Source organism: Aplidium turbinatum, chromosome 12, assembly GCF_918807975.1.
Source record: "Aplidium turbinatum chromosome 12, kaAplTurb1.1, whole genome shotgun sequence".
NCBI lineage: Eukaryota > Metazoa > Chordata > Ascidiacea > Aplousobranchia > Polyclinidae > Aplidium > Aplidium turbinatum.
The window spans coordinates 7,919,586-7,942,250 of record NC_137483.1 but is presented as its reverse complement, the minus strand read 5'-3'; the positions used below and the strand labels follow the sequence as shown (position 1 = coordinate 7,942,250).

The 22,665-nt window shown below is 36.3% G+C and overlaps 2 protein-coding genes across 2 annotated transcripts; one reads left to right on the top strand and one right to left on the bottom strand.

Moving 5' to 3' along the window:
• Positions 1–2: 2 nt before the first annotated feature.
• On the bottom strand, positions 3–4,991 carry LOC145780782 (YEATS domain-containing protein 4-like). The gene has a single exon (XM_082592419.1). The coding sequence runs from the start codon at positions 2,980–2,982 to the stop codon at positions 2,299–2,301; it is 684 nt and encodes a 227-aa protein (XP_082448545.1). The 5' UTR covers positions 2,983–4,991; the 3' UTR covers positions 3–2,298.
• Positions 4,992–9,974: 4,983 nt separating this feature from the next.
• LOC145780985 (uncharacterized) lies at positions 9,975–21,991 on the top strand. The gene is made up of 8 exons (XM_082592675.1): positions 9,975–10,709; positions 11,250–11,736; positions 12,210–12,402; positions 12,634–13,301; positions 13,750–13,832; positions 15,975–16,082; positions 16,376–16,570; positions 19,790–21,991. Exons 1-8 carry the CDS (start codon positions 10,110–10,112, stop codon positions 19,970–19,972), a joined length of 2,517 nt encoding a protein of 838 aa, XP_082448801.1. The 5' UTR covers positions 9,975–10,109; the 3' UTR covers positions 19,973–21,991.
• The last annotated feature ends 674 nt before the right edge of the window (positions 21,992–22,665 follow it).

The following is a 22,665-nucleotide window of genomic DNA, read 5'->3' as shown; positions in this document are numbered from 1 at the left end:
ACTCTACAAAAACAAAGACACTGTAGATAAAAGGCACTAGGCAGTAATCAATGACTTATGATCAATCGTATATCACAGCATAAGTTATCAGCTGACGCTAGCAGGTTTCAAAAAGAACTACTTATGGTTGGCAAAACACAAGCATAATTTACATTCAGTAAGTTCAAGCAGCGCATTTTGTCTATTTGAAAACGGTGCAAGCTTTGTGGTGAACATAAATCCAGCAAACCACAACTTGATTAGAGTAATCCCCTCCGATGACAAGCTGAATGCTGAAATGAAGCTTCTACAAATATTCAGCAACATTCCTCTTCTAACTCAGTTAACATGATACAGTTATGCCACTGGTTTTGTTGGTCTAAACACATTTATAGCTTGTTGCAGCTTTGTATGAAAGATGAAATGCAAAAAGCCCATCAAATAACAAACCAACTCAACGCCAGTAAATACACTGCTTATCATGTGTGACAATATCTTTGTATAAAAATCCTTAAAAAAAGTGGGATTATGGAAGATGTTTCTCTCAAGAAAGGTACAACTGCCCAGAATAATATAAGATATAAAAAATTTTTTTAAACCACATTCATTCTAAAAAAATATGTTTTAGTAAGATATATTATTCACAGGTCAACCCAAAATTTCAAAGAATGAGTCTACCAGTAATCGAAACTTCATTACCCAAAGTGTGAAATCTTATAACCTTTTCTGTAAATATGGATAACACTATTTTCTGCAAAATGGTTTTGATTCATTTCAAAACGATCAAATATGATTGGGTTTTTGTAGTCAATTTGGGACGAAACACAAAATAAAGTTTACAGCAGAAACAATTTTTTCGTTTATTTGCAAAAGTAACCGTTACATGGGAGTTCAGTTTGTTTACCAAACAATTAAATTAAAAATATGTGTCAATTTATTTTGTTTACATTCATTGGGGTCCAAAAGCTGCTGTCATAAAAATTGGAGACCACAATCAACATAATATAGTTTTGGGAGAGAGTTTGCTTTTTTATACCAAAGGCAGGCAAGACACAACAATAACACAGGGTTGAGCATTACAACAGTATATTACATATTTACAATATATAGTTCAACATTCAAACGTTTTCGACTTAACTTAACTTATTTACAGATTCCTGATGAGGACTTAAGTTAAGTCGAAAACGTTTGAATGTTGAACTATTGTAAATATGTAATATATATACTGTTGTAATGCTCAACCCTGTGTTATTGTTGTGTCTTGCCTGCCTTTGGTAATCAACATAAAGTTAAGAACCACTGTCCTACTGTGAGATAAGTCAATATTCATCTGGTTGAATCCAAGTTGTTAGATAAAAACATTCATTACAATCAGACAATCGAAGAAACAGCAAATATAAAATTATCAAAAAAATTTTGACTAGATGAGAAAGTCTGAAAACATCTGGGGCATGGCACTAGATTAGGATAAGCATACAAACAATGTGAGGTTCCAAATACAATGATCAAAGTAATACAAATGGGAGAGAGTAATAAGCAGCAGTTGGAGCCAGTGGTGTAGCCAAGGGGGGGTTTTGGGGGTTACAACCCCCCCCTTTGACATGCGTGTGACGTCACAATATTGAGAATGATGCTTTCAGTCTAAAAAAATTGCCTAGTTTTAAACAAAACTGCATTAAAAGAGCGAGTTTTGCCAATACCAAACATTCAAACATCTCAGCCAGGAATTTGCAACAAGAAAACATAGAGACTTAGCTTTATTTCCGAAAAATGCCGAAGAAAACATGATCTTATCCTTTTGCTATGCCACCGGACAGCACGATTTTACAGGAATATTCATACCCACATTTTTGTTGAAAATGCTCTCAGAATGCACCAAATGCAAAGTAATTTTTCAAAATTTTCTGGGGGAGGCTCCCCAGACCCCCCGCCGCTGGGTCATCAAAACCGCTCCCTTTCAAATTTCCTGGCTACGCTACTGGTTGGAGACATCAATATTATTTATCAATGACAACAAATAAAACAACTCTCCTCTTGTTCAATAGAGCATGTCAATGGCATTTAAAGATTAAAATTATGTGAAGTCATGGACTCATGGATGATAAGGGAAGTCACCCAGTGACCCAATCCTACAACACACATATTTAGATATCATTATGTATCTTGTTGAGACACGGCCAGTCGGCCATGTGCTCTCAACAGACATAAAATTGACACATTTTGGAATAAAAATGAAACAATTTGGTCATGCAATAAAAAAAATGTTCACTTGGCAACGTGATCAAAGTTTTTAAATCAAAAATTGCAAAAATGTTAATATCAAGAAATTTCCATATTCTCCTGTTCTTTCTCTAATTTTTTGATTTCTTCATGAAAACTTTTAATACTTTCTCGACTTTTTTTCAGTTTTTCTTTTATGTCGGATATTTCTGTTTGAACTTTTTGCTTTGCAGCATTCAGTTGTTTAATCGTCTTTTGCTCTCTTTCTTCAAAGTCAGTTTCATGTTTATGGGCACCTAGCGTTAATTGTCGATTGCTGGTAAGCAAAGAATGCATCATAACCGTGGGATCTTGAAAAATCATCTCATCATATGTCTCTGAAATAACATTTTTCTTCCCAATAACGATGTTAGTATCAGATTGGAACAATTTCAAAGGATGGTAGATGGTGACTGGCCGATCATTTGGATCATGGAAGAATATCTTGATGACAACTTCAAACTCTCCCCAACCAGTTTCTGTTACTTCATAGGGAGGCTTTGTGACTACCCGAATGGGGTTGGCGTAACTTTCATGGAGTTTAAACTGAATTTTCTTGACATAGACTGACATATCTTCATTGTTAAAAGGTTTCAAATACACTGTCCAAGAATGTGTGTGACCATCTTCCTCTCGTTTCTTGTCAAAATGACGAGCCGAATTCCCATAAACTATTGGTTTCACAATACAGATCCCCTTTGTACGACCACCACCATCACTACCAAAGTCTGAACTTCTGTTCATACTCAATTAGTATGATGAGCTAATAAGCTTATTCCTTATGATATAGAATTTAAACACAATATCTATAGCATTAAAGTTATTACAAGTTTAAAAAAAGCTAAACAAGCAATATTGTAATTCAAATATTGTGTTAAAACTTAAAAGCACAGCTCTTTTGGTCAGCTCATCTACTTTCAGAAAATGAATATTGTGAATTTACAAAACAGTCAGTTCACTGACAGCAAACATCAGCATTGAAGGATTGACATTTATGCTTCAACAGACAAGTTCAATAAAAAAGCAGTTTGAACATGACCATAGTAAGAATTAAAGTCATGTTTTTTCTTGATTTGAATACTTACTTGCTGTCTAGGAAACTACAAACTAATCTATAAAAACAATTACACACCCCCCTCTTTCAAATGTTGTAGCGCTCATTACATACCAGTACCACAGCTTGCACAATACATTTAAAAAAGCACTACTAAGAATACGGTTAATAATAACAACACAATATATAATACAGTGTCATATTTGGTTTGTGAAACAAAATATAACAAAAAAGCAAAATAACATACAATCCACTGTACAAACCAAAGTATTAGTGCTTAATACATACAGAAACGACTTTCTAAAATTGCCCTCTGGTAATAATCAAGTAAATAGGGTGTTCTATTTTTCTCTCGATCTTTTCAGGGTACGAAATGGGGTACAAAGTGATCAGGGTACGAAATGGGTTGCATTTAAGTAAATATGACCAACTTTAAGCCAATCTAAAAAATTAAAAGTTCATTGGATCTTATAAGAAAGTTAAAAATACAGTAATGGCAAAAATACAAGCACAAGTCATGCCAAAAGCTTTTTTGTAACTCATTTACTTTTATAGCCTATGTAGCAAGCACCAAAAACAACATTTTTGGCTTGTGATATAGCCTACTTAACTCCAAGGATTATCACTTCCATGTGTGGGTTTTATAAAATTAGCAAACTCTAAAATAAAAAACCTCACCTGTGATAATACTTAGATCACCTATGATTGGCCAATTTTACACTTAACATTTAGTATACTTAGTCTAGTTACTGTAATATATATTCATAGTATTACATACAAAACTAAGTAACACTAAATTATTCAACAAGATTTGTTTTCCAATTCAAACAAATGTCAAGAACTGATTTGGCAATTTCTGGCTTTTCTGAAGCTTTTATCGAAAAATATACGTACCATACAGGTACATCAAAATTAACAAGATTTATAATTCATTGCAATCAATCAATCAAATGGTATCCACAAACAAAAAAACTAGCATAGATAAAACAATTTAATCAAAATCATGCAAGTACGGTGTGCTAAAAAATCGTTTCAACCTCTCTATTACATTTCCATCTCCAATGCCGGTTACACCCTTACCACCTATAGTTAACTGATTTCCCAACCAATCAGTGATATTATTCATCCATTCAAGTGCCTTGGGTTTTAAAGAGGGCTTTTTTATAATAGTAAATATTATTGCTGATATTGCAATGATAAATAAACACAATTTATATTGAGGCTGCCCAGACTTTTGCTTCACCATTCTCCAAGCAATCTTTACTAAGTCTTTGAAGTTCTCTTGATCTGCAACTGTATTCGCAAATGAACTAAACTTGGAGAAAATGTCCATCCCTGCTGTATCTTTCGTTGCAATCACAGGCAAACGAATTTCAATTTCTTTGAAAACTGCTTTTGCATCATCTGTGTTTTCATATTTTGTTGCATTGTAAGCATCATGCAAAACAAGTAACGTTATTGCTTCCACAGACATATGATTGCTGAATTGTTCCATATTTCATTAGATATTAATACATATCAACTAAATTTGTAATAGTAACTTACAAATATTTTTGTCACATATTCTACATCACTTAGCACTGAACAAATCAAACAAGGCCCCTATAACAGCAAGAAATTTGGAGAATTAGGCTAAATCAAAAAATATGACTTGGTGTTTGGTCAACTAATTTTATTATTTCAATTTGCTTTTGTTTTTGACTAGGCAATGAAGGCAACATAAATAAACCGTCTCAGTCTAAAATAAAGCAGATAATAAAAAATAACAGTGGTGAGTCACGTGGTTTTAATGGTAAGTTATGTATGCTTTTGAAACTTAAATTAACCAATCCCAAGAACAATTTTTCAATAAAATATTTGGCAACTCTGTGGAATTTTGACAGCAGCAAAGTTGCCAGATAAAAAAAATCATTTTTTGCCAACCAAACCAAGCACCAATACGACGACAAGTGTTCAAATTTCAAAAATCAGCCAAATTTTCAAGGTTGTTCTAAAAAAGTGTATTTCTATGAACGTATGTGTTGTAGTATTTGTAATAATATGCTACAACCACTGCTTGTTGCAATCAGGGCGAGGAATGTCTGATTCTCCCGAAGCAACATTCCTGCGCTGACTGCAACGTGTTTGTTTATTGTTCAGTTTAATCAGTTCACCTTCGGCACTAGTAGAGAGTACATGCGTAGTTCATTTTCCTCAATTAACTTTACACATAGGCGTAGGAGCCAGGGGTGCAGACTTTTTAATTAGTCGAAAATTTGGGCAAAAACTTTCAGCATGTTTCAAAAACTTCATTAAGGTTGAACTTATTTTTGATTTTTTGCTCAAAATTGATTATGCAAATGTTAAACAAAGTGAAACTGCACCCCTTTACTATTCAATTAGTCAAAAATTTCTCAAAATTTGATAAAAACTTGGAGTCGTGCTAATGTCAAATAAAATGGAACTCGCACCACCACATTATCCAATTAATCAAAAATTTACCAAAAATTAATAAAAATTTGGCCAAGAACTTTCAGCATGCTTCAAAAATTTCATTAAGATTGACCTTAGTTTTTGATTTTTTACTCAAATAATCAAAATTGTGCCAGACTATTGAGAGCAGTAGGCTGAAGAAGTTTTAATCCAGTGGTCCATGCTTTGTCGCAAAAAATATTTCGGCGCATTTAATTATATTTGGGCAAGAATTTTTTCGCACCCCCAAAAAACTAACTTTCCCCTACGTCTATGACTTCCCAAATAAAAAATATTAAACAGTATTTTTTTATTAATTTGTGTATTTTCCACCATGCATTTTTTCGAATGATGGATGTGGAAAGAAGTGCATACAGTAGCTTTGTTTTGCAGAAGTCGTATCGAAGTTTCTTGGGCATACTATAAAGATCCTGACTATCAGGAACATTGTGGAAATTATGTTGATTCATAGCACGAGTTTGTAAGTTTATTTTTTACACGCACACTTGGACAGTAAAGAACACGCTAAACGCTTTCACCAGAACATTAAAATTGAGGAAACACGGGACTAAGGCCAATGGGGTGGAGCCATGATGGCAGCAGACCACTGTTGGTGTGACTGAAACGGAACTGTACAAATAACGATATTTCAAGAAAAGTAAAAAAAACAACTTATGCCTCAATTCAACAGGAAAAGCTATATGCAAAGTTATTTGAATGAAAATTTTATTAAAAAATAATTTGAAATATGTAGGCTAGGCTAGTGCTATTGTAAAAGCTCAGTTCAGCTCAGTTGATTTTTATTTCTGACCATCATATCAAAAACAATACACGTCAACATAGCAAAGGTCGAGAAAAAGGTAGAAGCGACAAAACGCGAACGTTAAAACGTGCTTGTGACCGAAGTAAGTTATTGAGTTGAGAAATTTGGCACGGTCGCAACACCCTCAGTTAGTGCGTTTGAGTAAACTTTAAAATTAATTTTAAAAATTAGTTAAGTTCAGTTCAGATCAGTTCAGTTGTTTTTATTTCTGACCATCATATCAAAAACAATACACATCAACATAGCAAAGGTCGAGAAAAAGGTAGGCGTAGTATAGCTTTACACATAAGCTCTTTTGTAGCCGTAAGAAAGAACTTCCCTTCAGATTAAGCTTTGGAGATTCCTACGTTTTATTACTTTTCAAAATACTATTGATTCCTTTTTTCACTTCCTACATCTAGCAGCTTACCATAACTGTTTTAGCAAATTCATGACAGATTATCTCCAAAAACCATTAGCCTACTTGAAATAATTACATTTTAAATTGTAGTCTACCTTGATGAGTTACATATCATATTTCATGCAGCTGAGGTCAATACACTGCGGACGTTAGCGGTGTTTATTTTTTGTTGTAAAACTAATGTGTCTCAAAGAGCTAGTCACCTAAATGTGTTGTCACGAATTGTAAAACCAAGCGAAATAGATTTCAATTTTGTGTTTTGCTATTTTGTATTCATCAAATGCTGGCATTTGCACAACAATCTAACCTCTTCGGGTAATTTATTAAGAATCGATTTCGCTATAGTAGGCTAATAGCATCTTCATTTTTTTTTGGTGGGGGGTTTTCTTGTAAAATGACTTAACTGATTTATTGAAATTCTGGCGAACAAACATACTTCCCTTGTAGGCTAATCATGTTTTTTGTAATGGCAGATTTTGTTGTACGCTTATTATAATCGAATTGTCCGCCCCTAATCAAATTACTTAGGCTCTGTCTATATTGTCCGCCTCGTTAGCTCAGTGGTTACGCGCCCGGCTCAAGATCACTCGGCGCTGGTTCGACTCTCGGGGTGTGCGCTTGAGCAACGCATTTCAGGACTGCTCTCCATTCAGCGGCACCTAGTGAATGGAATAATTCCACGGCAACAACACTTCAACCATCGGGAAACTTCACTCTGCCAATCTCGGTAACCGGCCCTGCGTCAAGAGCCTCTACAAGTATGCGAAACTACCAGGAATAACCTACCAAGGCTTTGTCAGTCCGAGGATAAAGATTCAAAAATCAAAACCAACCAACCAAACCAATCAACATCGGACAATAACAAATTCAAGGCTAATACAAATTTTAAAAGTTTTATTGCGGCATTATTTGGTCATCATTGCTGCGGCATGGGTCATTAATTTTCACAAAGAATCCCAACAATATTTTTGGAATATTAATATATTTTCACAACTCTTCGTGCGATGTCAATGTGATGGAGTGCGATAATCGATCGACGCTTTCTTTTTTTTTACATAAGAGAATCGATTTCCACAATCATGGTTAAAAATTCGGCTACTCAAGAGAATATTTCCATTGTCGTTTGCTTTTGGTCAGCAAAACTTCCCAGGGCAGATTTGCATTAAAAGACAATGTTTGGTTCTTTAATTCCAGCTGGTCGAAATAAAAAAAACGTTGGTCGGCTATAGCCTACTGTAGGCTACGTATGCCTTGTTCCCGAATAGCTTACGTACTTCTAATATATTTCTTATTTAATCTTCAACTGATTTAATTTAACCGCTTTACAGCATTGCAATTACATTTCGAAAGCATAATGTCTGGACTTGATCTGAAAGGCAAGGAAGTCCATCTTCGCGTCTACTTTAAAAACATACCAAGTGGCAGAAACGTAGCCACGGATCTGAAAATGCCCATCAAACTTCACACGACTTCTAAGCGCCACCCTATTATTGTGGCGCCATTTTATTACGGGCGAGAAACTCGTATTAATGCATCACAATCTCATTGTGACATTGCCTATAGTGCCTTATCACAATAGCAACCTTGGAAGACAATTGCGAAAGTCAGTTCTTCAAAGATTTTGCTTTTCAGCGCTTTTTGAGAGTCGGTGCAAGATTTTTGTTCTCCAGGTCCAAGTCGTTCCGTCTACTTTTTTTGTTTTTACAGTGTTTTTTTATTACTTTGTTCTTAGTACTATTTCTTTTTTTTGCGATTTACGTTCTTGACGAGTTTTTGCTACCTCTTTTATTGCCTCCTTACTGTGCTGTGCTTATTGAACGACGATGAACTGTATTACTAACATCCATAACGTATTGGTACAAAAGAATTGAAACTACAAGAGGAGCACAATAAACATAGCAAGTAAACAAAGAAATGGCCTGCTACAACCGTGGCAGCGGGAAGCGGTGTGATTTTGGGGTGGCGATGCACCCAGGGAAAGGTCCACCATCTTAGGTCGCGGGGGCCAGGCTATGGAGTTGAGGTGCCAGTGGAAGGAGAGGGTGGATCGAACATTCGTGAACTGTAGGACCTGTTCGCAAAATTTAGAATGGTGGAACGAGCCAGAAGCTTAACTTTCCGCTATGCAAAAAGGTATTGCGGCCCTCGCGTTAATTCACAAGTTTTTTTATTTGGCCCTCAGACCAATTTGAGTTTGAGACCCTTGCAGTAGAGCATTTCTAAGCCAATGGCGTGAGGCCTCATACCATTGATCACCTTAACTCGCAGCACAGGCGGTTGGCTACGATGTATTTAAATCGCAAAAGAAAAAAAGGAAAAGAAGAAAGCGATTGCAGACAAACGTAATGATTAGATATAAAGATGTTCAACGCTTGTTCTCCGGAATTTAGAATGTTTAAAAGCAAGAAATTGCAAAGGGTTTTCATTTTGTTTATTTTTATTGCAGCAATAAGTGATACCTATGCAAGTTGTAGGCCTACCCAGATGGTAAAATCCATCATTTTTACATTGATTCAACTTCTGCAGACATTGAATTAATGTAAAAATGATGGATTTTGCTGTTTGGGTAGGCGGCGAGTGATAGTAACAAATCATTGATGAACGAAAAAAGGATAAATCATTGCCAAATTGCTGCTAATAAATAGTCCATCATACTCCAGCAGTTGCGGCATAGCATATCCTTCCAAAGAAAGATGTCAGAAGTAGTGGTGCGTTATAAATGTCGAATTGAAAATACAAGGAAGGATTAGTTTGCGAGCCTGAGGATAACGAAGCAATTTTGAGTATTTGTTTTATTTTTGCTTCATTTTTAAATTTCTCAATGTGATGCGACCGTGCTAAAATCCTTGTATTTAGTGAATCACTTCTCTCTCGAGCACGCTTTGACGTTTACGTTTTGTCGCTTCTACCTTTTTCGAGATCCCTCCGATATATTATTGCAAGTGATATATTTTTGCTTGATAATCTGAAATAAAAACATGAAACTGAACGTGAATTGATATTAAATTATCTTCAAAAACATTATAGGCCTCATAGAATTGGCTTAGCTACATGTGATTGCAGTGAATTGTTGAAGAATTCCTTTAGAATTATTAACAATAAATAATCAAATCGACAGAATTGGCAGAAACAAGGGAAGACTTATGGTTTGCAATGTTGTACGGTGGCAAAAAATAAAACATGATTATTATTTTCATGATTCTTACTTTCAAAAACTGTGTCCGATTAATTTAATTCTTGAAATGATTTCTGAAGAATATAAAACTTCTTCAAACCGTTCGTATTCCTACGTTTTTTCCGAAAATCCAATGACATCAAGTTCAAGGGACTGGCAAAAGACCTGGGACTCCCCGCACACACCCCGAGATGTTTCGTCGCTGGATGAAGATCGCGCTGCTCTTTTTTACCAGAATTCGAGAGCCAACGAAACTACTTCACAAATATATTACGTTGATGATGATGATGATGATGATGATGAAGCAGAGTCTGAAGCATCCACTGCTCTAAACCTTTCTATTACAAATTTAGGCAAATGGAGAAACACAACTTTTAAAACAACAGCAAACGGTAAAACTGTGTTTACAAAAACGAAAGAAAATCTTGGCAAACGGTGCTCTGACGAGGTGTCTCATTCTGGCGTCATCAACCCACACAAATCTGATTGCATGAACCCCAAAACCAGTCGCTTTACAAAACAATGGAAAGATATATGCGCTGCTGGGTATATGGAAAGTTATAAAGGGGTATGTGAGATGTTTAACATGTTTAGCTGTTTGTTTTTTTTTTAATTCAATCTATGGTTTTGATAGACCTAAAGATGGTCTATATGACCTAAGATTTGTGCCATGAATTTATTTTCCAACATCCAGATTACATTGTTGATTATCTTTATTCTCGGACTGAGAAAACGTTTTTAATAGTTTCAACCGGCAGTTTCGCACACTTGGAGAGGCTTTGAACCACTACCACAGGGCCGGTAACCGAAGTTGATAGAGTGAAGTTTCCGATTGTTGTTGAAGTGTTGTCTGTAAGTTAGTCCGTCAACTGGTTGCCGCTGAATGGAGTGTAGTCCTTGGAATAGGTTGCTCATGCGCACAGCCCGAGAGTCGAACCAGCGCCGCTTGATCTTGAAGTTTCTTCATTTGTGAAGTTAGGTGCTATCGGGGACATGTTGTAACGCAATAGAGTCAGGACGCTAATTTGAAGAAAGCGGTTGCTGTAATAAATTATTGATAGAAAACGCAACATTTGTGAAGAAACTGAGTGACCGTTTTTTTCTGCAGACAAAAAGAGGAAACTCTGGCAACTTGGTGTCAACCAACGTAGGCGAAACTTACCATGGCAACGGAAGGGCTTGGGCTAAGCGAATCCGATTCGCCGATGACGTCAGCACTGACAACGTGGTCGGCCCAGATCACAGAATAAACAACAAACGTCACAGCCAGGAGGAAAGAATTTTAACCGTAGCTCCACCTCTTCAAATAAATAATGCAATCAATTCTGGAGAAGAGACTTACGAAGGCTTAGTGAAGTCGATGAAGGAAGAGTTTTTTTCCGTTCTTGAAGGGGTTATTGAAAGCGTTGCGAAAACAGTGGTTGATGAAATGACAAATTGCTTGGCCAAGAAAAACATTGTTCGTTCCGAAGTTGTTGAAGTTGATGACCGCAACGAAGCTGGAGTCCCTGTGGTTTGTTACACAAACTCAATATCGCCACTCTGTTGTGACAATTATTACCCACCTTCTTCAAAGACAAGTGATGTCCTTTGCGGTGAGTTCTCACTCAATGGTTATACAGTATAATAATAGGCTTAGTCATGATAAGGGGCTGAAAGGCCTGCCCTGTAAATAAAAATGCAGTTCATAATTGTATCAAACCTGGTGAGCCGTAAAGGAATCCCAATTTTTGTTTATTCGTCCTTGCATGGAGTTGGATGTCATTTCTTGCTAAAATTAGGAAACAGAACAAATCAAAATCAATCAGTATTCGAATGTGTCTGAACTATTAAAAAAATTCTTGGTTCGCACTCATAATACGGTACACAATCAGACAAAGAAGGAGCTTCTTTCTAATCTCTTTCTAGTGCTTTCCAAAATGCGATATTTCAAGCCTTCGGCGCCCTACAACATTTAAAACTGAAATATGACAAACAAACTTAAATTAAAAAGGTTTTTAGTTTGTAAAAATATCTGTTTTGGTTCTCCAGTAGTAGACCAGGACTAACAAAATAACAAAAAATGCAGGTAATATTCAATCGCGTTTGAAAAGTGTCTCCGAGAAAAGCGAAAGTTCACATGGAGGGAACTTTCTTCATTCTGTGACTGGATTCAGCTCAAATGCTCAGCCATTCAGTCCAAACCAACTACTTGAAAGAGACAAACCAGTCAAGAATGTAAATATTTACTCTTTGGACAGAGATACAAACAACTTGTTCAGGTATTCGCATACGTGTTGTAGCTTAGCTATGAACTATGGTTGACATATAGGGTGTTTTGGTTACTACATTTATGGGATTTATCCAGTTTACAAGCCGGTTTTGTAACGTTAAGAAATGTGCAAGAACCTACCACCGGGTAATTAAGTGTTTGTGATGTTTTAAAGTTGTGACACTGTGCAAATTCGGGTCTAAGATTGTTTGTTCTTTACCTGATAAAATTTTTGTTTCAGCGGAACTTTTGAAGAAAAAAAATACGTAGAAAAGGACCCTTGCTCATTGGTCAACTGTGATACCTCTTTTTCTTCTCAATCACTAGTATCTCTCTCTTTATCAGACAGACCTGCTCCTTTCGTGTCACTCACAAGATCTTCACGGAAAGCTGAGGTGGCGTCCTTCACAAAACGTTCACCGAATATCACAGTTGTATCTCGTCAAAAACATACCAACAACGATACCACTGCCACCACCTTCAGTCACATTTTTTCGTCACCACACACTTCCATTGGGAAATGTAACAAACACAGCAGTTTTGAAGAATGCAAAAACTTTTCTCAAAGCCACAGTCTTCCACCACCTTTGAAGTTTGGTAAATTAAACTTCACCACCCCTGAGTCTGTAGCTGTTCATGAAGTAAAACCTGCCAAGCCAATGCACCTTGTTTCTGAAGATTACAACTCATGCACAATGTCGACAAACGTTTCAACCACCACATTTAAACCTTCTTCCATGACCTCTTCAACTTCACAGAGGCAAGATTTGGGTGCCAACCAATTTTACTTTGATGACAAAACTGATGTAAAGATGTCTAAATGCTTAGATAAAAAACAATCTTTGTCTCAATTTGGTCCAATAAAAAAGCGGCCTATTATTGTTGAAGGACAGGAAACATCAAAAGCAAGTAAGTCAGTTGTTGAGCAATGAAGTACAGTAGATGGTAAAGGTATCTTCCATACTCTCAGATACTGTTAACCACTAGGTAGTAGCCTCAATGGCAAACGTGTTGAAGTCAGTTCAGTTTCTTTTTATTTCTGATTATCAAGATGAAAACAATGCACCCCTAACTTAGCAATGGACTAAAAAAAATTAAAGCGACAAAAGCGAACGTGAACATGGGCTTGGGAACGACATGATATGCTAAAAAAACAAGCACGTTTAAAACGTCTTTACGAATTAAAGAAAAGAGCAATTGTAAAAAATAAAATAAAATTATTCAAAAAATACAATCATTATAAAATAAAGATTATTAAATACCACATTGAAGCATTATATTTTTCAATTTTCAGTTACACTACTAGTAGTATTCTGCAGTTTCTGCAAATTAACATCATAAGTTATTATCATTTTAGAACTGCTGAGAAGTAATTTGCTGAAAATGGAACGCTTGATCAAAGAGATGGGCCACAACAATTCTGTTTTCGTGGTCAACAAGATATCCTTTTTCAAACTCACTTTTAAAAAATAGATTCTCAGAACAAATAGCAAGCTAAGGCTTAGTACCACAAAACGATAGTTTTGTCATCAGGAAAGATAGAGGAAGTTCACCAGAATTCTGGAAAAGGAAAGCAAAACCACATTTTTGTTGAATTTTCAGAAACAACCTCCTACGACGTTGTTTTCTATTGTCTTATCTCTTCTTGACCGCTTCGTTGTTTACCCGGCAATCAAAACTCGATCAATTTACATTGATATAACACCTGCATTCATTGCATTAATGCAAAAATTGAAAATAATTGTTTTTTGATTTGGCCAGTTGTAGCACCGCGTTGTCTGCAGGAGTTCGTTTTGCATTGTAAGAACAGCATTTGTCCCATGTTTCCTCGAAAAATATCACCTTCTTTAACTTTATAAGCTTATCAGCTCATCTTTTATTACTTGGAACCTTGGAGTAATGAGACTTTAACCCAAGACATTCCGCAGACAAATGACTTAGCTTTGAAGCAACAACAGTGCACAATCGCGCGTTTTTAAAACAAAGGTCATATCCTTGTCATAATCCAACATGTATGAAAGCTATTTAATGAAACATTTAGTGACGCACTGAAAAAACTTATAATATAAAACTTGCATATCCATTTGAAAGTTGATTCAAAATTTACTCTGTTTCCCGTTTTTGTTTTTGGTTACGATGTGAAAAAATAGGTTTTGTTGAGAGTTGTTATTCTTTTTTTAAGCATTGGAAAAATGTTTTTCTAACTTGCAACGTTTTTTAGACTCAAACGATGCAGGCTACTAAATTTTCTCGGTATGTTTTACTATTAAACCACCTTTGCTGAAATACTCAGTAATTTTTAAATATAGTTTTGCTCTGTGCAGCCAAGTATTAAACAACTTTCATGGTTTAATTATTTAAAGTCTATCGTTAAAAAAGCGATAAAAAATACAGTAGCTCAGAATCAGCTTTATGAGAATCAAATCATAAAAACGAGCAAGAATAGGGGAAGGTGGGGCAAAAAGGGACGCGGGGCAAAGAGGGACATTCAAATTTCTCTTAAAATACAAAATAAAATTAAAATATAAAGTTTTCATCGGAAACTCTGTTTGAATGACTGGCGTGAGATGTAATTTGATTTACAAAAAATTATTTGAGTTAACAGCGGTTGTTGATAGTCGGTTTTGCACCTAAATTTTAAAAAGTTGAAACAAAGCTTTTTGAGTTTTATGAAGTGTTACTGGGCGAAATGTTTCAAATGACAATGGCCAGTTATTACTGTAATATTTGAAGTTTGTGATGATATGTTTTGTTAGGTCATAGGTTTGAGACAAAGCAAGCTAAGTTAATTTTTCTTAATGGACTAGCTTGGGGCAAAGAGGGACATGCAGAATCAGGCAAGCAGGGACAGTTAAGGTGTATGTATATTTCCATTACTGTTTTAATATAGACCCAAAGTCAATCTTGCCTGTGGCAATACTTAGGCTTATCAATAAATAAATTTACTGAAGCAGTGAAGTGATTGTTTAATGGCTTGGTTGCTATCGGATGGTTGCTGTTGGAACACCCAAAACTACATTAAAAAGCATAATGTGCTGAAGAGACTGTATCTCAGGATTGGCTGTTAGGTCAGCTAAATATGAAGTTTTAACAAATTTCTTGGTTTTGAGCCCTCAATATTCAAAAATTTAAACCTCAGGGTAAAAAAAGAAATTGTCCCTCTTTGCCCCGGATGGGGGGCAAAGAGGGACAATTTTCAAAAAATAAAAAATTGCTATAACTCAGCCATTGCTCAGAATTTTTTGATAAAGTTTGATTTGAAACATCTATGAGTTGTTGCAGACCTGTGTATAAAAAACAATCGGGATTCATTGAGAATTACCTAAAATATGGCTATTTAAATATTTTTGTCCCTGCTTGCCCCACCTTCCCCTATATTTCATTTGACCTGACGCTATAAATTGCTATCCGTTACTAATGACAATATATACTGTAGGGAAGCTGCTATGCAATTTGACATCTATGTATTATCTATACATTCAGATATTTATTTTTTCAGCGGCTTGTTTTATATTTTATGTTTTTGTGAGGCACATCTGATACAACTATTGACAAAAAAATTCTCCTTAACCCTTTTCATACTTTCAAGAAGGTTTAACCCCCGAGCATTTGCAGAAGGCAAAATGGATGTTTTTTTACACTCGCTATCCATCTGTCCACACTCTCAAACTATTCTTTCGAGATGTAAAGGTAAGTATCCCAATCGTCGATATACAGTGTACGATTAAAATTTATTCGTTACTTTAAGATTGGGTTAAAAACTGTAACTTGAGACATTGAGTTTGTAAGAGCAATATGAATATGTGACTATTCTGTAGGTTAATGGTGAAAAGGAGCCAGGGGTAATGAAACAAGGTTCACCCAGTTAATCTGTTACCGATATTTTACCCTGTGATGATAATACAATTATTGTAAACTAAGAAAAACGGTGGAAGTGACATGCTCATCTTTATGTTTTAGCTTAAGTATTTTTTTTTTATCAGTTCACACGGGGAACAACATCTCAAATCAACAAGTGGTTCACCAACTTCCGCGAGTTCTATTACATTCAAGTCGAGAGGTTTGTTCGGCAAAGTATTAAAAATGGAGTGACATTGATCAGACAAGTTCGAGTAACCAGAGAGTCGGATCTAATCGAAATCTTCGACCAACATTTCAACAAAAGCAGCGAGTTTGAAGTAAGCTCTTTATGACACTTGCTTTAAACTAGAGTTCATCTTTTTCTACCCAAGAAGTAGGCTAACACGACTATGATTAAGTTACTATTTTAAAAGTCTTTATTACACCCTGACTTAGAATTGAAGGCAAGCCTACTCAGGGCATTAGTGAAGACATTAGCTATGCCATTCAGTTGATAAAATAAGTGGTAAAGTATTCTCCTATCTCTCTTCACACTCCGCACTCATCCATTCTAGAATAGCAAAAGACGCCCCACGTTCCGCCTTTGTTTATTAATCTGTGTTTACGAGAAGACTTGTGTTGGAATAATCGATATTTGAAGCAGGTTTGTATTTGGAGAGGAGGAAAGCGATCGATATGACAAACCACTTGAAGATTTCAATATTTTGATTCAAATATCAAAGATTGTTTCAGCAACATTGTGATACTGTAGATGCTTAAATTCTTGCAGCATCTGTAACAGCTTAGTTAGATGAAACAATGGGGTGTGGGTCTGAGCAACGCAGTTCAAGGATTGCTTTTTATTCAGCGGCTCACAGTGCATGGAATAATTCACAGACAACAACATTTCAACAATCGGAAACTTCACTCTGTCAAAAAAATTTAGTGATCAGGCCTGCGTCAGTAGTTTGTACCCAGACAGCCACTTTGTCTGGTCCAGATCTTTACCCGATAGCGTACGGATCTGACCAGATCTGGACCAGATAAAGTGGCTGTCTGGGTAGCCTTTACAAGTATGTAAAACTGCCAGGATTAAGCTCTCAAATTATCTCTGGTTGGTTTGGCTTTAAAATCTTTATTTTCGGACTGACAAAGCCTCTGATAGGTTTCTTTAAGTTTGCAGCCCCATGGAAAGATTACGGGCCCCTAAATTCACCCCTGACCCGGGTTCAAAGTACCTCCTGGACTCCCCTGTCAACACTACTTCCTACAGGCGTATTGTCTTGCTTCTGTGTATTATGAAACAAAATCAATTGACTTGACTATGAACTTTACCAATCCATCTTCTTTAGTTACAAACCATTAGTTGTTTTCTGATCTATTTTATCTGAAGATGAAATCACAATGTAAAATAGGTCTACCCGATAGAGAGCCAACTCTTATACATGGCAAGTCAATGTCTTTATTTAATACGATTTTTAAGGGCAGAAAACCTTTAATTTTATAGGTCTTTCATTTACTTAATGCATCATTTGGACACTGCCATCTTGAATATGACAATTCTCAAAATGTAATACAGAAGTATAGACTTTACCGTGACAGATTCAAGTTTTTATTTTGCTTTTTCTGGCAGCGGCTGAAAACAGAAAATCAATTCTTATTCCAATTCCCAATACACAGCGTCTTTAAAAGCTCATTACTGTCGATTAGTGATGCTTTATTGAAACTTGTTTCTTAAAATCTTGAACGTGATGGAAATTTTGAATTTGTATCGGTTGGCAGCGCATTGAGAATGAAAAATTCTCACAAATCATGGATAAGAAATCTTTAACAAGGCTACTAATTAAAATTCAAATTCTAAGTACCGGTAATGGTTTTCTTAATTACAAAACAAAATATTTCCAGTCTTAACCCTGAACTTTAATGGCAACTGCGAAATACTTTCTCAACAGCCAATTGTAGAAAGAATTGACAGCGATAGACACGTGTTTCACCACCAGATGAAGATCATCATTATAGTACAATTTTGGAAAAGAGATGATTTTTTGAACCATATACAAATTAATCCTAACAACCAGACGGCATTTTACATATGAAAATAAACTAAAAATTACAAACGTTTTCGGCCATACTCATGTTAGCCCTTTTCAAGTAACCAACTGACTGATGTTATTCATAAATTGAAAGTACAAAACTGATCTACATGCACAAAAATCGAAAAAAGAAACGCATAAGAATGAAACTTTGCCTCTTCTCTACCTTGCCGGTTAATTCTTATGCGTTTCTTTTTTCGATTTTTGTGTGTGTAGATTGTAAATCAGTTTTGTAATTTCAATTTATGAATAACATCAGTCAGTTGGTGGCTTGAAAAGGGCTAACATCATGAATATGGCCGAAAGCGTTTGTAATTTTTAGTTTATTTTTATGTTATTATGTTAAATGCCGTCTGGTTGGTAGGTTTTATTTGTATATGGTTCATCATTATAGCATCACTAATTCATGCCACAGACAGAGTTGCTAGCTTTTCTTGTGTGTAGTCTATTCAGTGTTGACTAACAAGGGTATAATTTTCTTTTGAAATTGCGACAAAATGCAATCGTATTTCATTAAAGCAGGACTAATTTGCAGATTTGCAAAATCTTTTCCAGTGCAAAAAGAATTTCTTCCATCGTTTTCCACGTTTTTTCGCCGAAATCTGTCTCCAAGCAGCAGGTTGGAAACGTTCGTAGAAAATCATTTGCCTACTCAGAAAAAAAAACTTCAGGCTACAGATTGGCTTATCCATTGTCTTCTGGTTAAACTATTGATAATGATTCCACCGCAAAAGATGCTAAGTTTGTCAACAAGCGCAGAATCTTGACCAAAAGTCTTGCATTCGTTATCTTTTACATGATGTTTACAAGTGTATTTCCATTATTGGGAGTTTCGACAACCAAGACAAGCTGAATTCTTGCTTGAGACTTACGCAGACAGCAAAATCTGTCATTTTGACATATCATCGTCGTTTCTCACGCAAACTTTCTTCTTATATTCAAGCCGAGTAACGAAACGACACTACTCAAAGTTGGCTTTCAATCATCTATTCTAGTCATAGGCCGTTCATCTGCAGATTATTATCAATTATCATGCAATAATACTCGTATTTTAGTTTAATTGATGTAAAAGTGAGTAATCATATATCACAGAAAATCAGATTCGATAATAATTATAAAACAACAAATAGGCCTAGAAATATACATTGAAATCCAATAGCTTGGTCGGAGAGAGTGTGAACTCTAATTACAACTTCATCATTATATCATATTTTGTCACTGACGTCATTATCGAGGAGAAAATGACGTCACCATACTTAAATCAATAATAACAAAAAAAAAGTATTTTTTATTATTGATGCAATTATTGCGACGTTTCACAATTGTCAAAGATTGAGATTTGGAATTTACGACCCCGTTTTGACTACGGTTATGTTAAAAACAGTGCAATACTTTTACTCCACAAAAAATATCAATATCATCAAGTTTTTTTCATAAAGCGATTGTTTTTATGTTGCTTTTCAGCTGCCAGATAAGTTTGTAGAAGTGACTCTAAGATGCTTTCAAGAAATTTTCATGTCAATTCAAATGAGGAAAGACCGGCATCCATCTTGGAAGAAATCTATTTATGAAGTTGTGAGGCAGCTTGACCAAGTTATCCCCGAAGCTTTCAAAGCACAAAATCCGCTTCAAAATCTAAAAAAATAAAGCTATCGTATTCAAAGTTTAGCAATGTAATTTATATGTGTAGCCGAGTGGTGTGAACGTCTACGCGGCGTTCAAAAGGACGTCAGTTCGACACCGCTGCAAAGCACGCGGTTATATGTCTCGGCAAAGATATTTCAGGCATGCCGAAATAAGGGAAGCATTTGATCCGAACTCTACTGTACATATGTGTCTTTGCTGCTTCCTGTTGTGTTGCTGAAATGCTATCGCTACAAACATGGTTATTGTTATTATTGGGCCTACATGAGGCACCGCATTATAAAATTTCTTGCGTTCTTCTGGTGAATGCAGGCTAGGCTATCACAGGATGATAAAAATCATAACCAAGTTTATTTCGAGTCACCTGCAAATACAGGAAGAACGCAAGAAATTCCATAATTTATTTTGTTGTATTGAACGCCCTTTTCATTATTTACGACACTATAGCGTAAACAAAGATACAAAGAAATACTTTCGAGCAACAAAGAATTTGTAGCTCCTGCGAGCTTTCTCTGGCGTCACTCTTGCCTCGCTTCAAAATTCTGGAATCAGTGCCGGTCTTAGGGTATTTCAGGCCCTGTGCGGAATATGCTTTGCGGGCCCCAATGACAATGATCCAATTCAGTAGCGTAGCTAGGTATTTTAAAGGGGTAGGAGGGTTTTTTTGACGGCCGGTGGGCGAAGCCTGACGGGGTGTTCTCCTAATGCGACACCCAGCGGGGTGTGGGGGCCCTCTCCCAGAAAATTTTGAAAAATTAATTTGAATTTGGTGCATTCTGAGAGTATGTTCAACAAAAATTTGGGTATGAATATTACTGTAAAATGGTGCTGTCCGGTGCCATAGCAAAAGGATAAGATCATGTTTTCTTTGGCATTTTTCGGAAATAAAGCTGAGTCTCTATGTTTCCTTGTTGGTAATTCCTGCCTGAGATCGGGGACGGCTGAGATATTTGAATTTTTCATTAGAAATGACAAAAATTACTGCATTTTCTGAGTAAATGGCGGGCCCTGTGCGATCGCAAGGTTTACACACCCCAAAGACCGGCACTGCTGGAATCTGTGTAACCCGTAGACGTACAGCGCGCTCTCACGTTTTGCAATGGTATTTATAGCACTGGATTTAGAATAAATCAGTAGGCTACATACAACACTGAAGACTGCTGTGTCCTGATCACGTTTCGCCACCATCGTGTCCAGATATGTTGTCGTCCTACTGACCTAACGACGGCTGTGCATGAGCGGGCGTCTCATCATGCAATACGCGACGCCCGCTAGAGATTTTTATTGTTTTTGCTTGAGCGCTGTTTTGTTTAGTTGCAATTGCATGCTGTATACTCTGTAAAATAGCCTACTAAGTTCAAACTACCGTACCTTTTTTTCTTGGGATATGCGAAGAAACGGAGGCAAGTAGGCTACATACCCTACTGTGTACTCCACTGTATAATGTTTTGCAATCCTACTTCAAATAAATAAATATGCCTAACAGAATCCAATGCACCACTTGAGCGTAACGCTTGCCAAGATAATGTTTTATCTTATTGATCATTTATATCTTATTGTTGATGTGTATTTTTAATATTTTTTCAACGTTTTGCTCCGAGTATAACCTATTGTTATAATAAGCTTAATAATGCCAATGCCAAGACACGGCCGTGTAAACCGCCCCTGGTTTCATCCGGCCGGGAGGGCACAGTTACTGAAGGGCCTATTCAGTTTAGTCTGTTTAATGTTTTTTGTCTGTTTTAAAAAAGAAAAAAATTACTACACAAGCTCGATAACCAATAGCTTAGGGCTAAATCATACAAGGCCCTATTTACTGCTTCCCAAACCCCGACTGGGTGCCCACCCCTTTCTAAGGGCCCACGCATCTACTTAGTTTGTGCAGCATTTTTCGGCTTGTAAGTTATTTTTTGATTGGATTAACTAGGCGTTCCAACCATTTTGCTCCTGAAGTGTCTTTTCTACAAACACTTTCGAAAAATTATGACGTAGGCTACAAAAAGTTTTCGTACGAATAAAAAAATCTTCGTATGAATATTCGTACGTTTTCTTCGTAGCAAAGACCATGGTACACCAAATTATCTAACCGTCCAGGAGCTACCGTAACTTTCAGACCGCTTAGGCCAGGGCTTCCCGATTCGTTTATCACTCCACACCCCATGGGATTGATGAAGCCAATCTCGCAGCCCCTGTTTTGAAGCGGAGTGGTTCTCACAAAAAATTCGAAATACGTGCGAAAACAATCCAGAAAAGCAGCTCGGGGCCTTTATATGGCAAACGAATAGGAAAAAGGGCAGCCTTCAACAACGCAATCAAACAAAATGCAAAAGCGAAGAAATAACGTGAACTGAGAACATAATGGCGTTAATCAAGATCTTTGACTTTTCTCCTGCCTCTGCCATTCCTTTATTGCAAGGGCCACCGGCGTGTAATGCCAATGGCCAATCAGCCCAACTTCACTCACTCAAATATACAGAAAAGCCAATTCAGTTGCTAGTCAGGCCAATATCAGTTCTGTTTTTAGCCTGACTAGCAGCTGACACTTTCCTTTTCGTAAGTCAATCCACAGTCTACAACGTGAAAAACTTGGTTCTCGTTTAAAACGCGTTCTTTCCCAATGTATACGATAAGAAATTGCCAACAATGAGCAAATTGCTGACACAATATTATCACATTATCCCGCCACCAATCACGTG

Excerpts from the sequence above, each read along its gene's own strand:
- LOC145780782 (XM_082592419.1), bottom strand. The coding sequence starts at position 2,982 with ATGAACAGAAGTTCAGACTTTGGTAGTGATGGTGGTGGTCGTACAAAG.
- LOC145780985 (XM_082592675.1), top strand. The coding sequence starts at position 10,110 with ATGGTTTGCAATGTTGTACGGTGGCAAAAAATAAAACATGATTATTAT. Across the intron at positions 16,083-16,375 it reads TATTCTTTCGAGATGTAAAG|TTCACACGGGGAACAACATC; the intron begins GTAAGTATCCCA and ends TTTTTTTATCAG. Across the intron at positions 16,571-19,789 it reads ACAAAAGCAGCGAGTTTGAA|CTGCCAGATAAGTTTGTAGA; the intron begins GTAAGCTCTTTA and ends GTTGCTTTTCAG.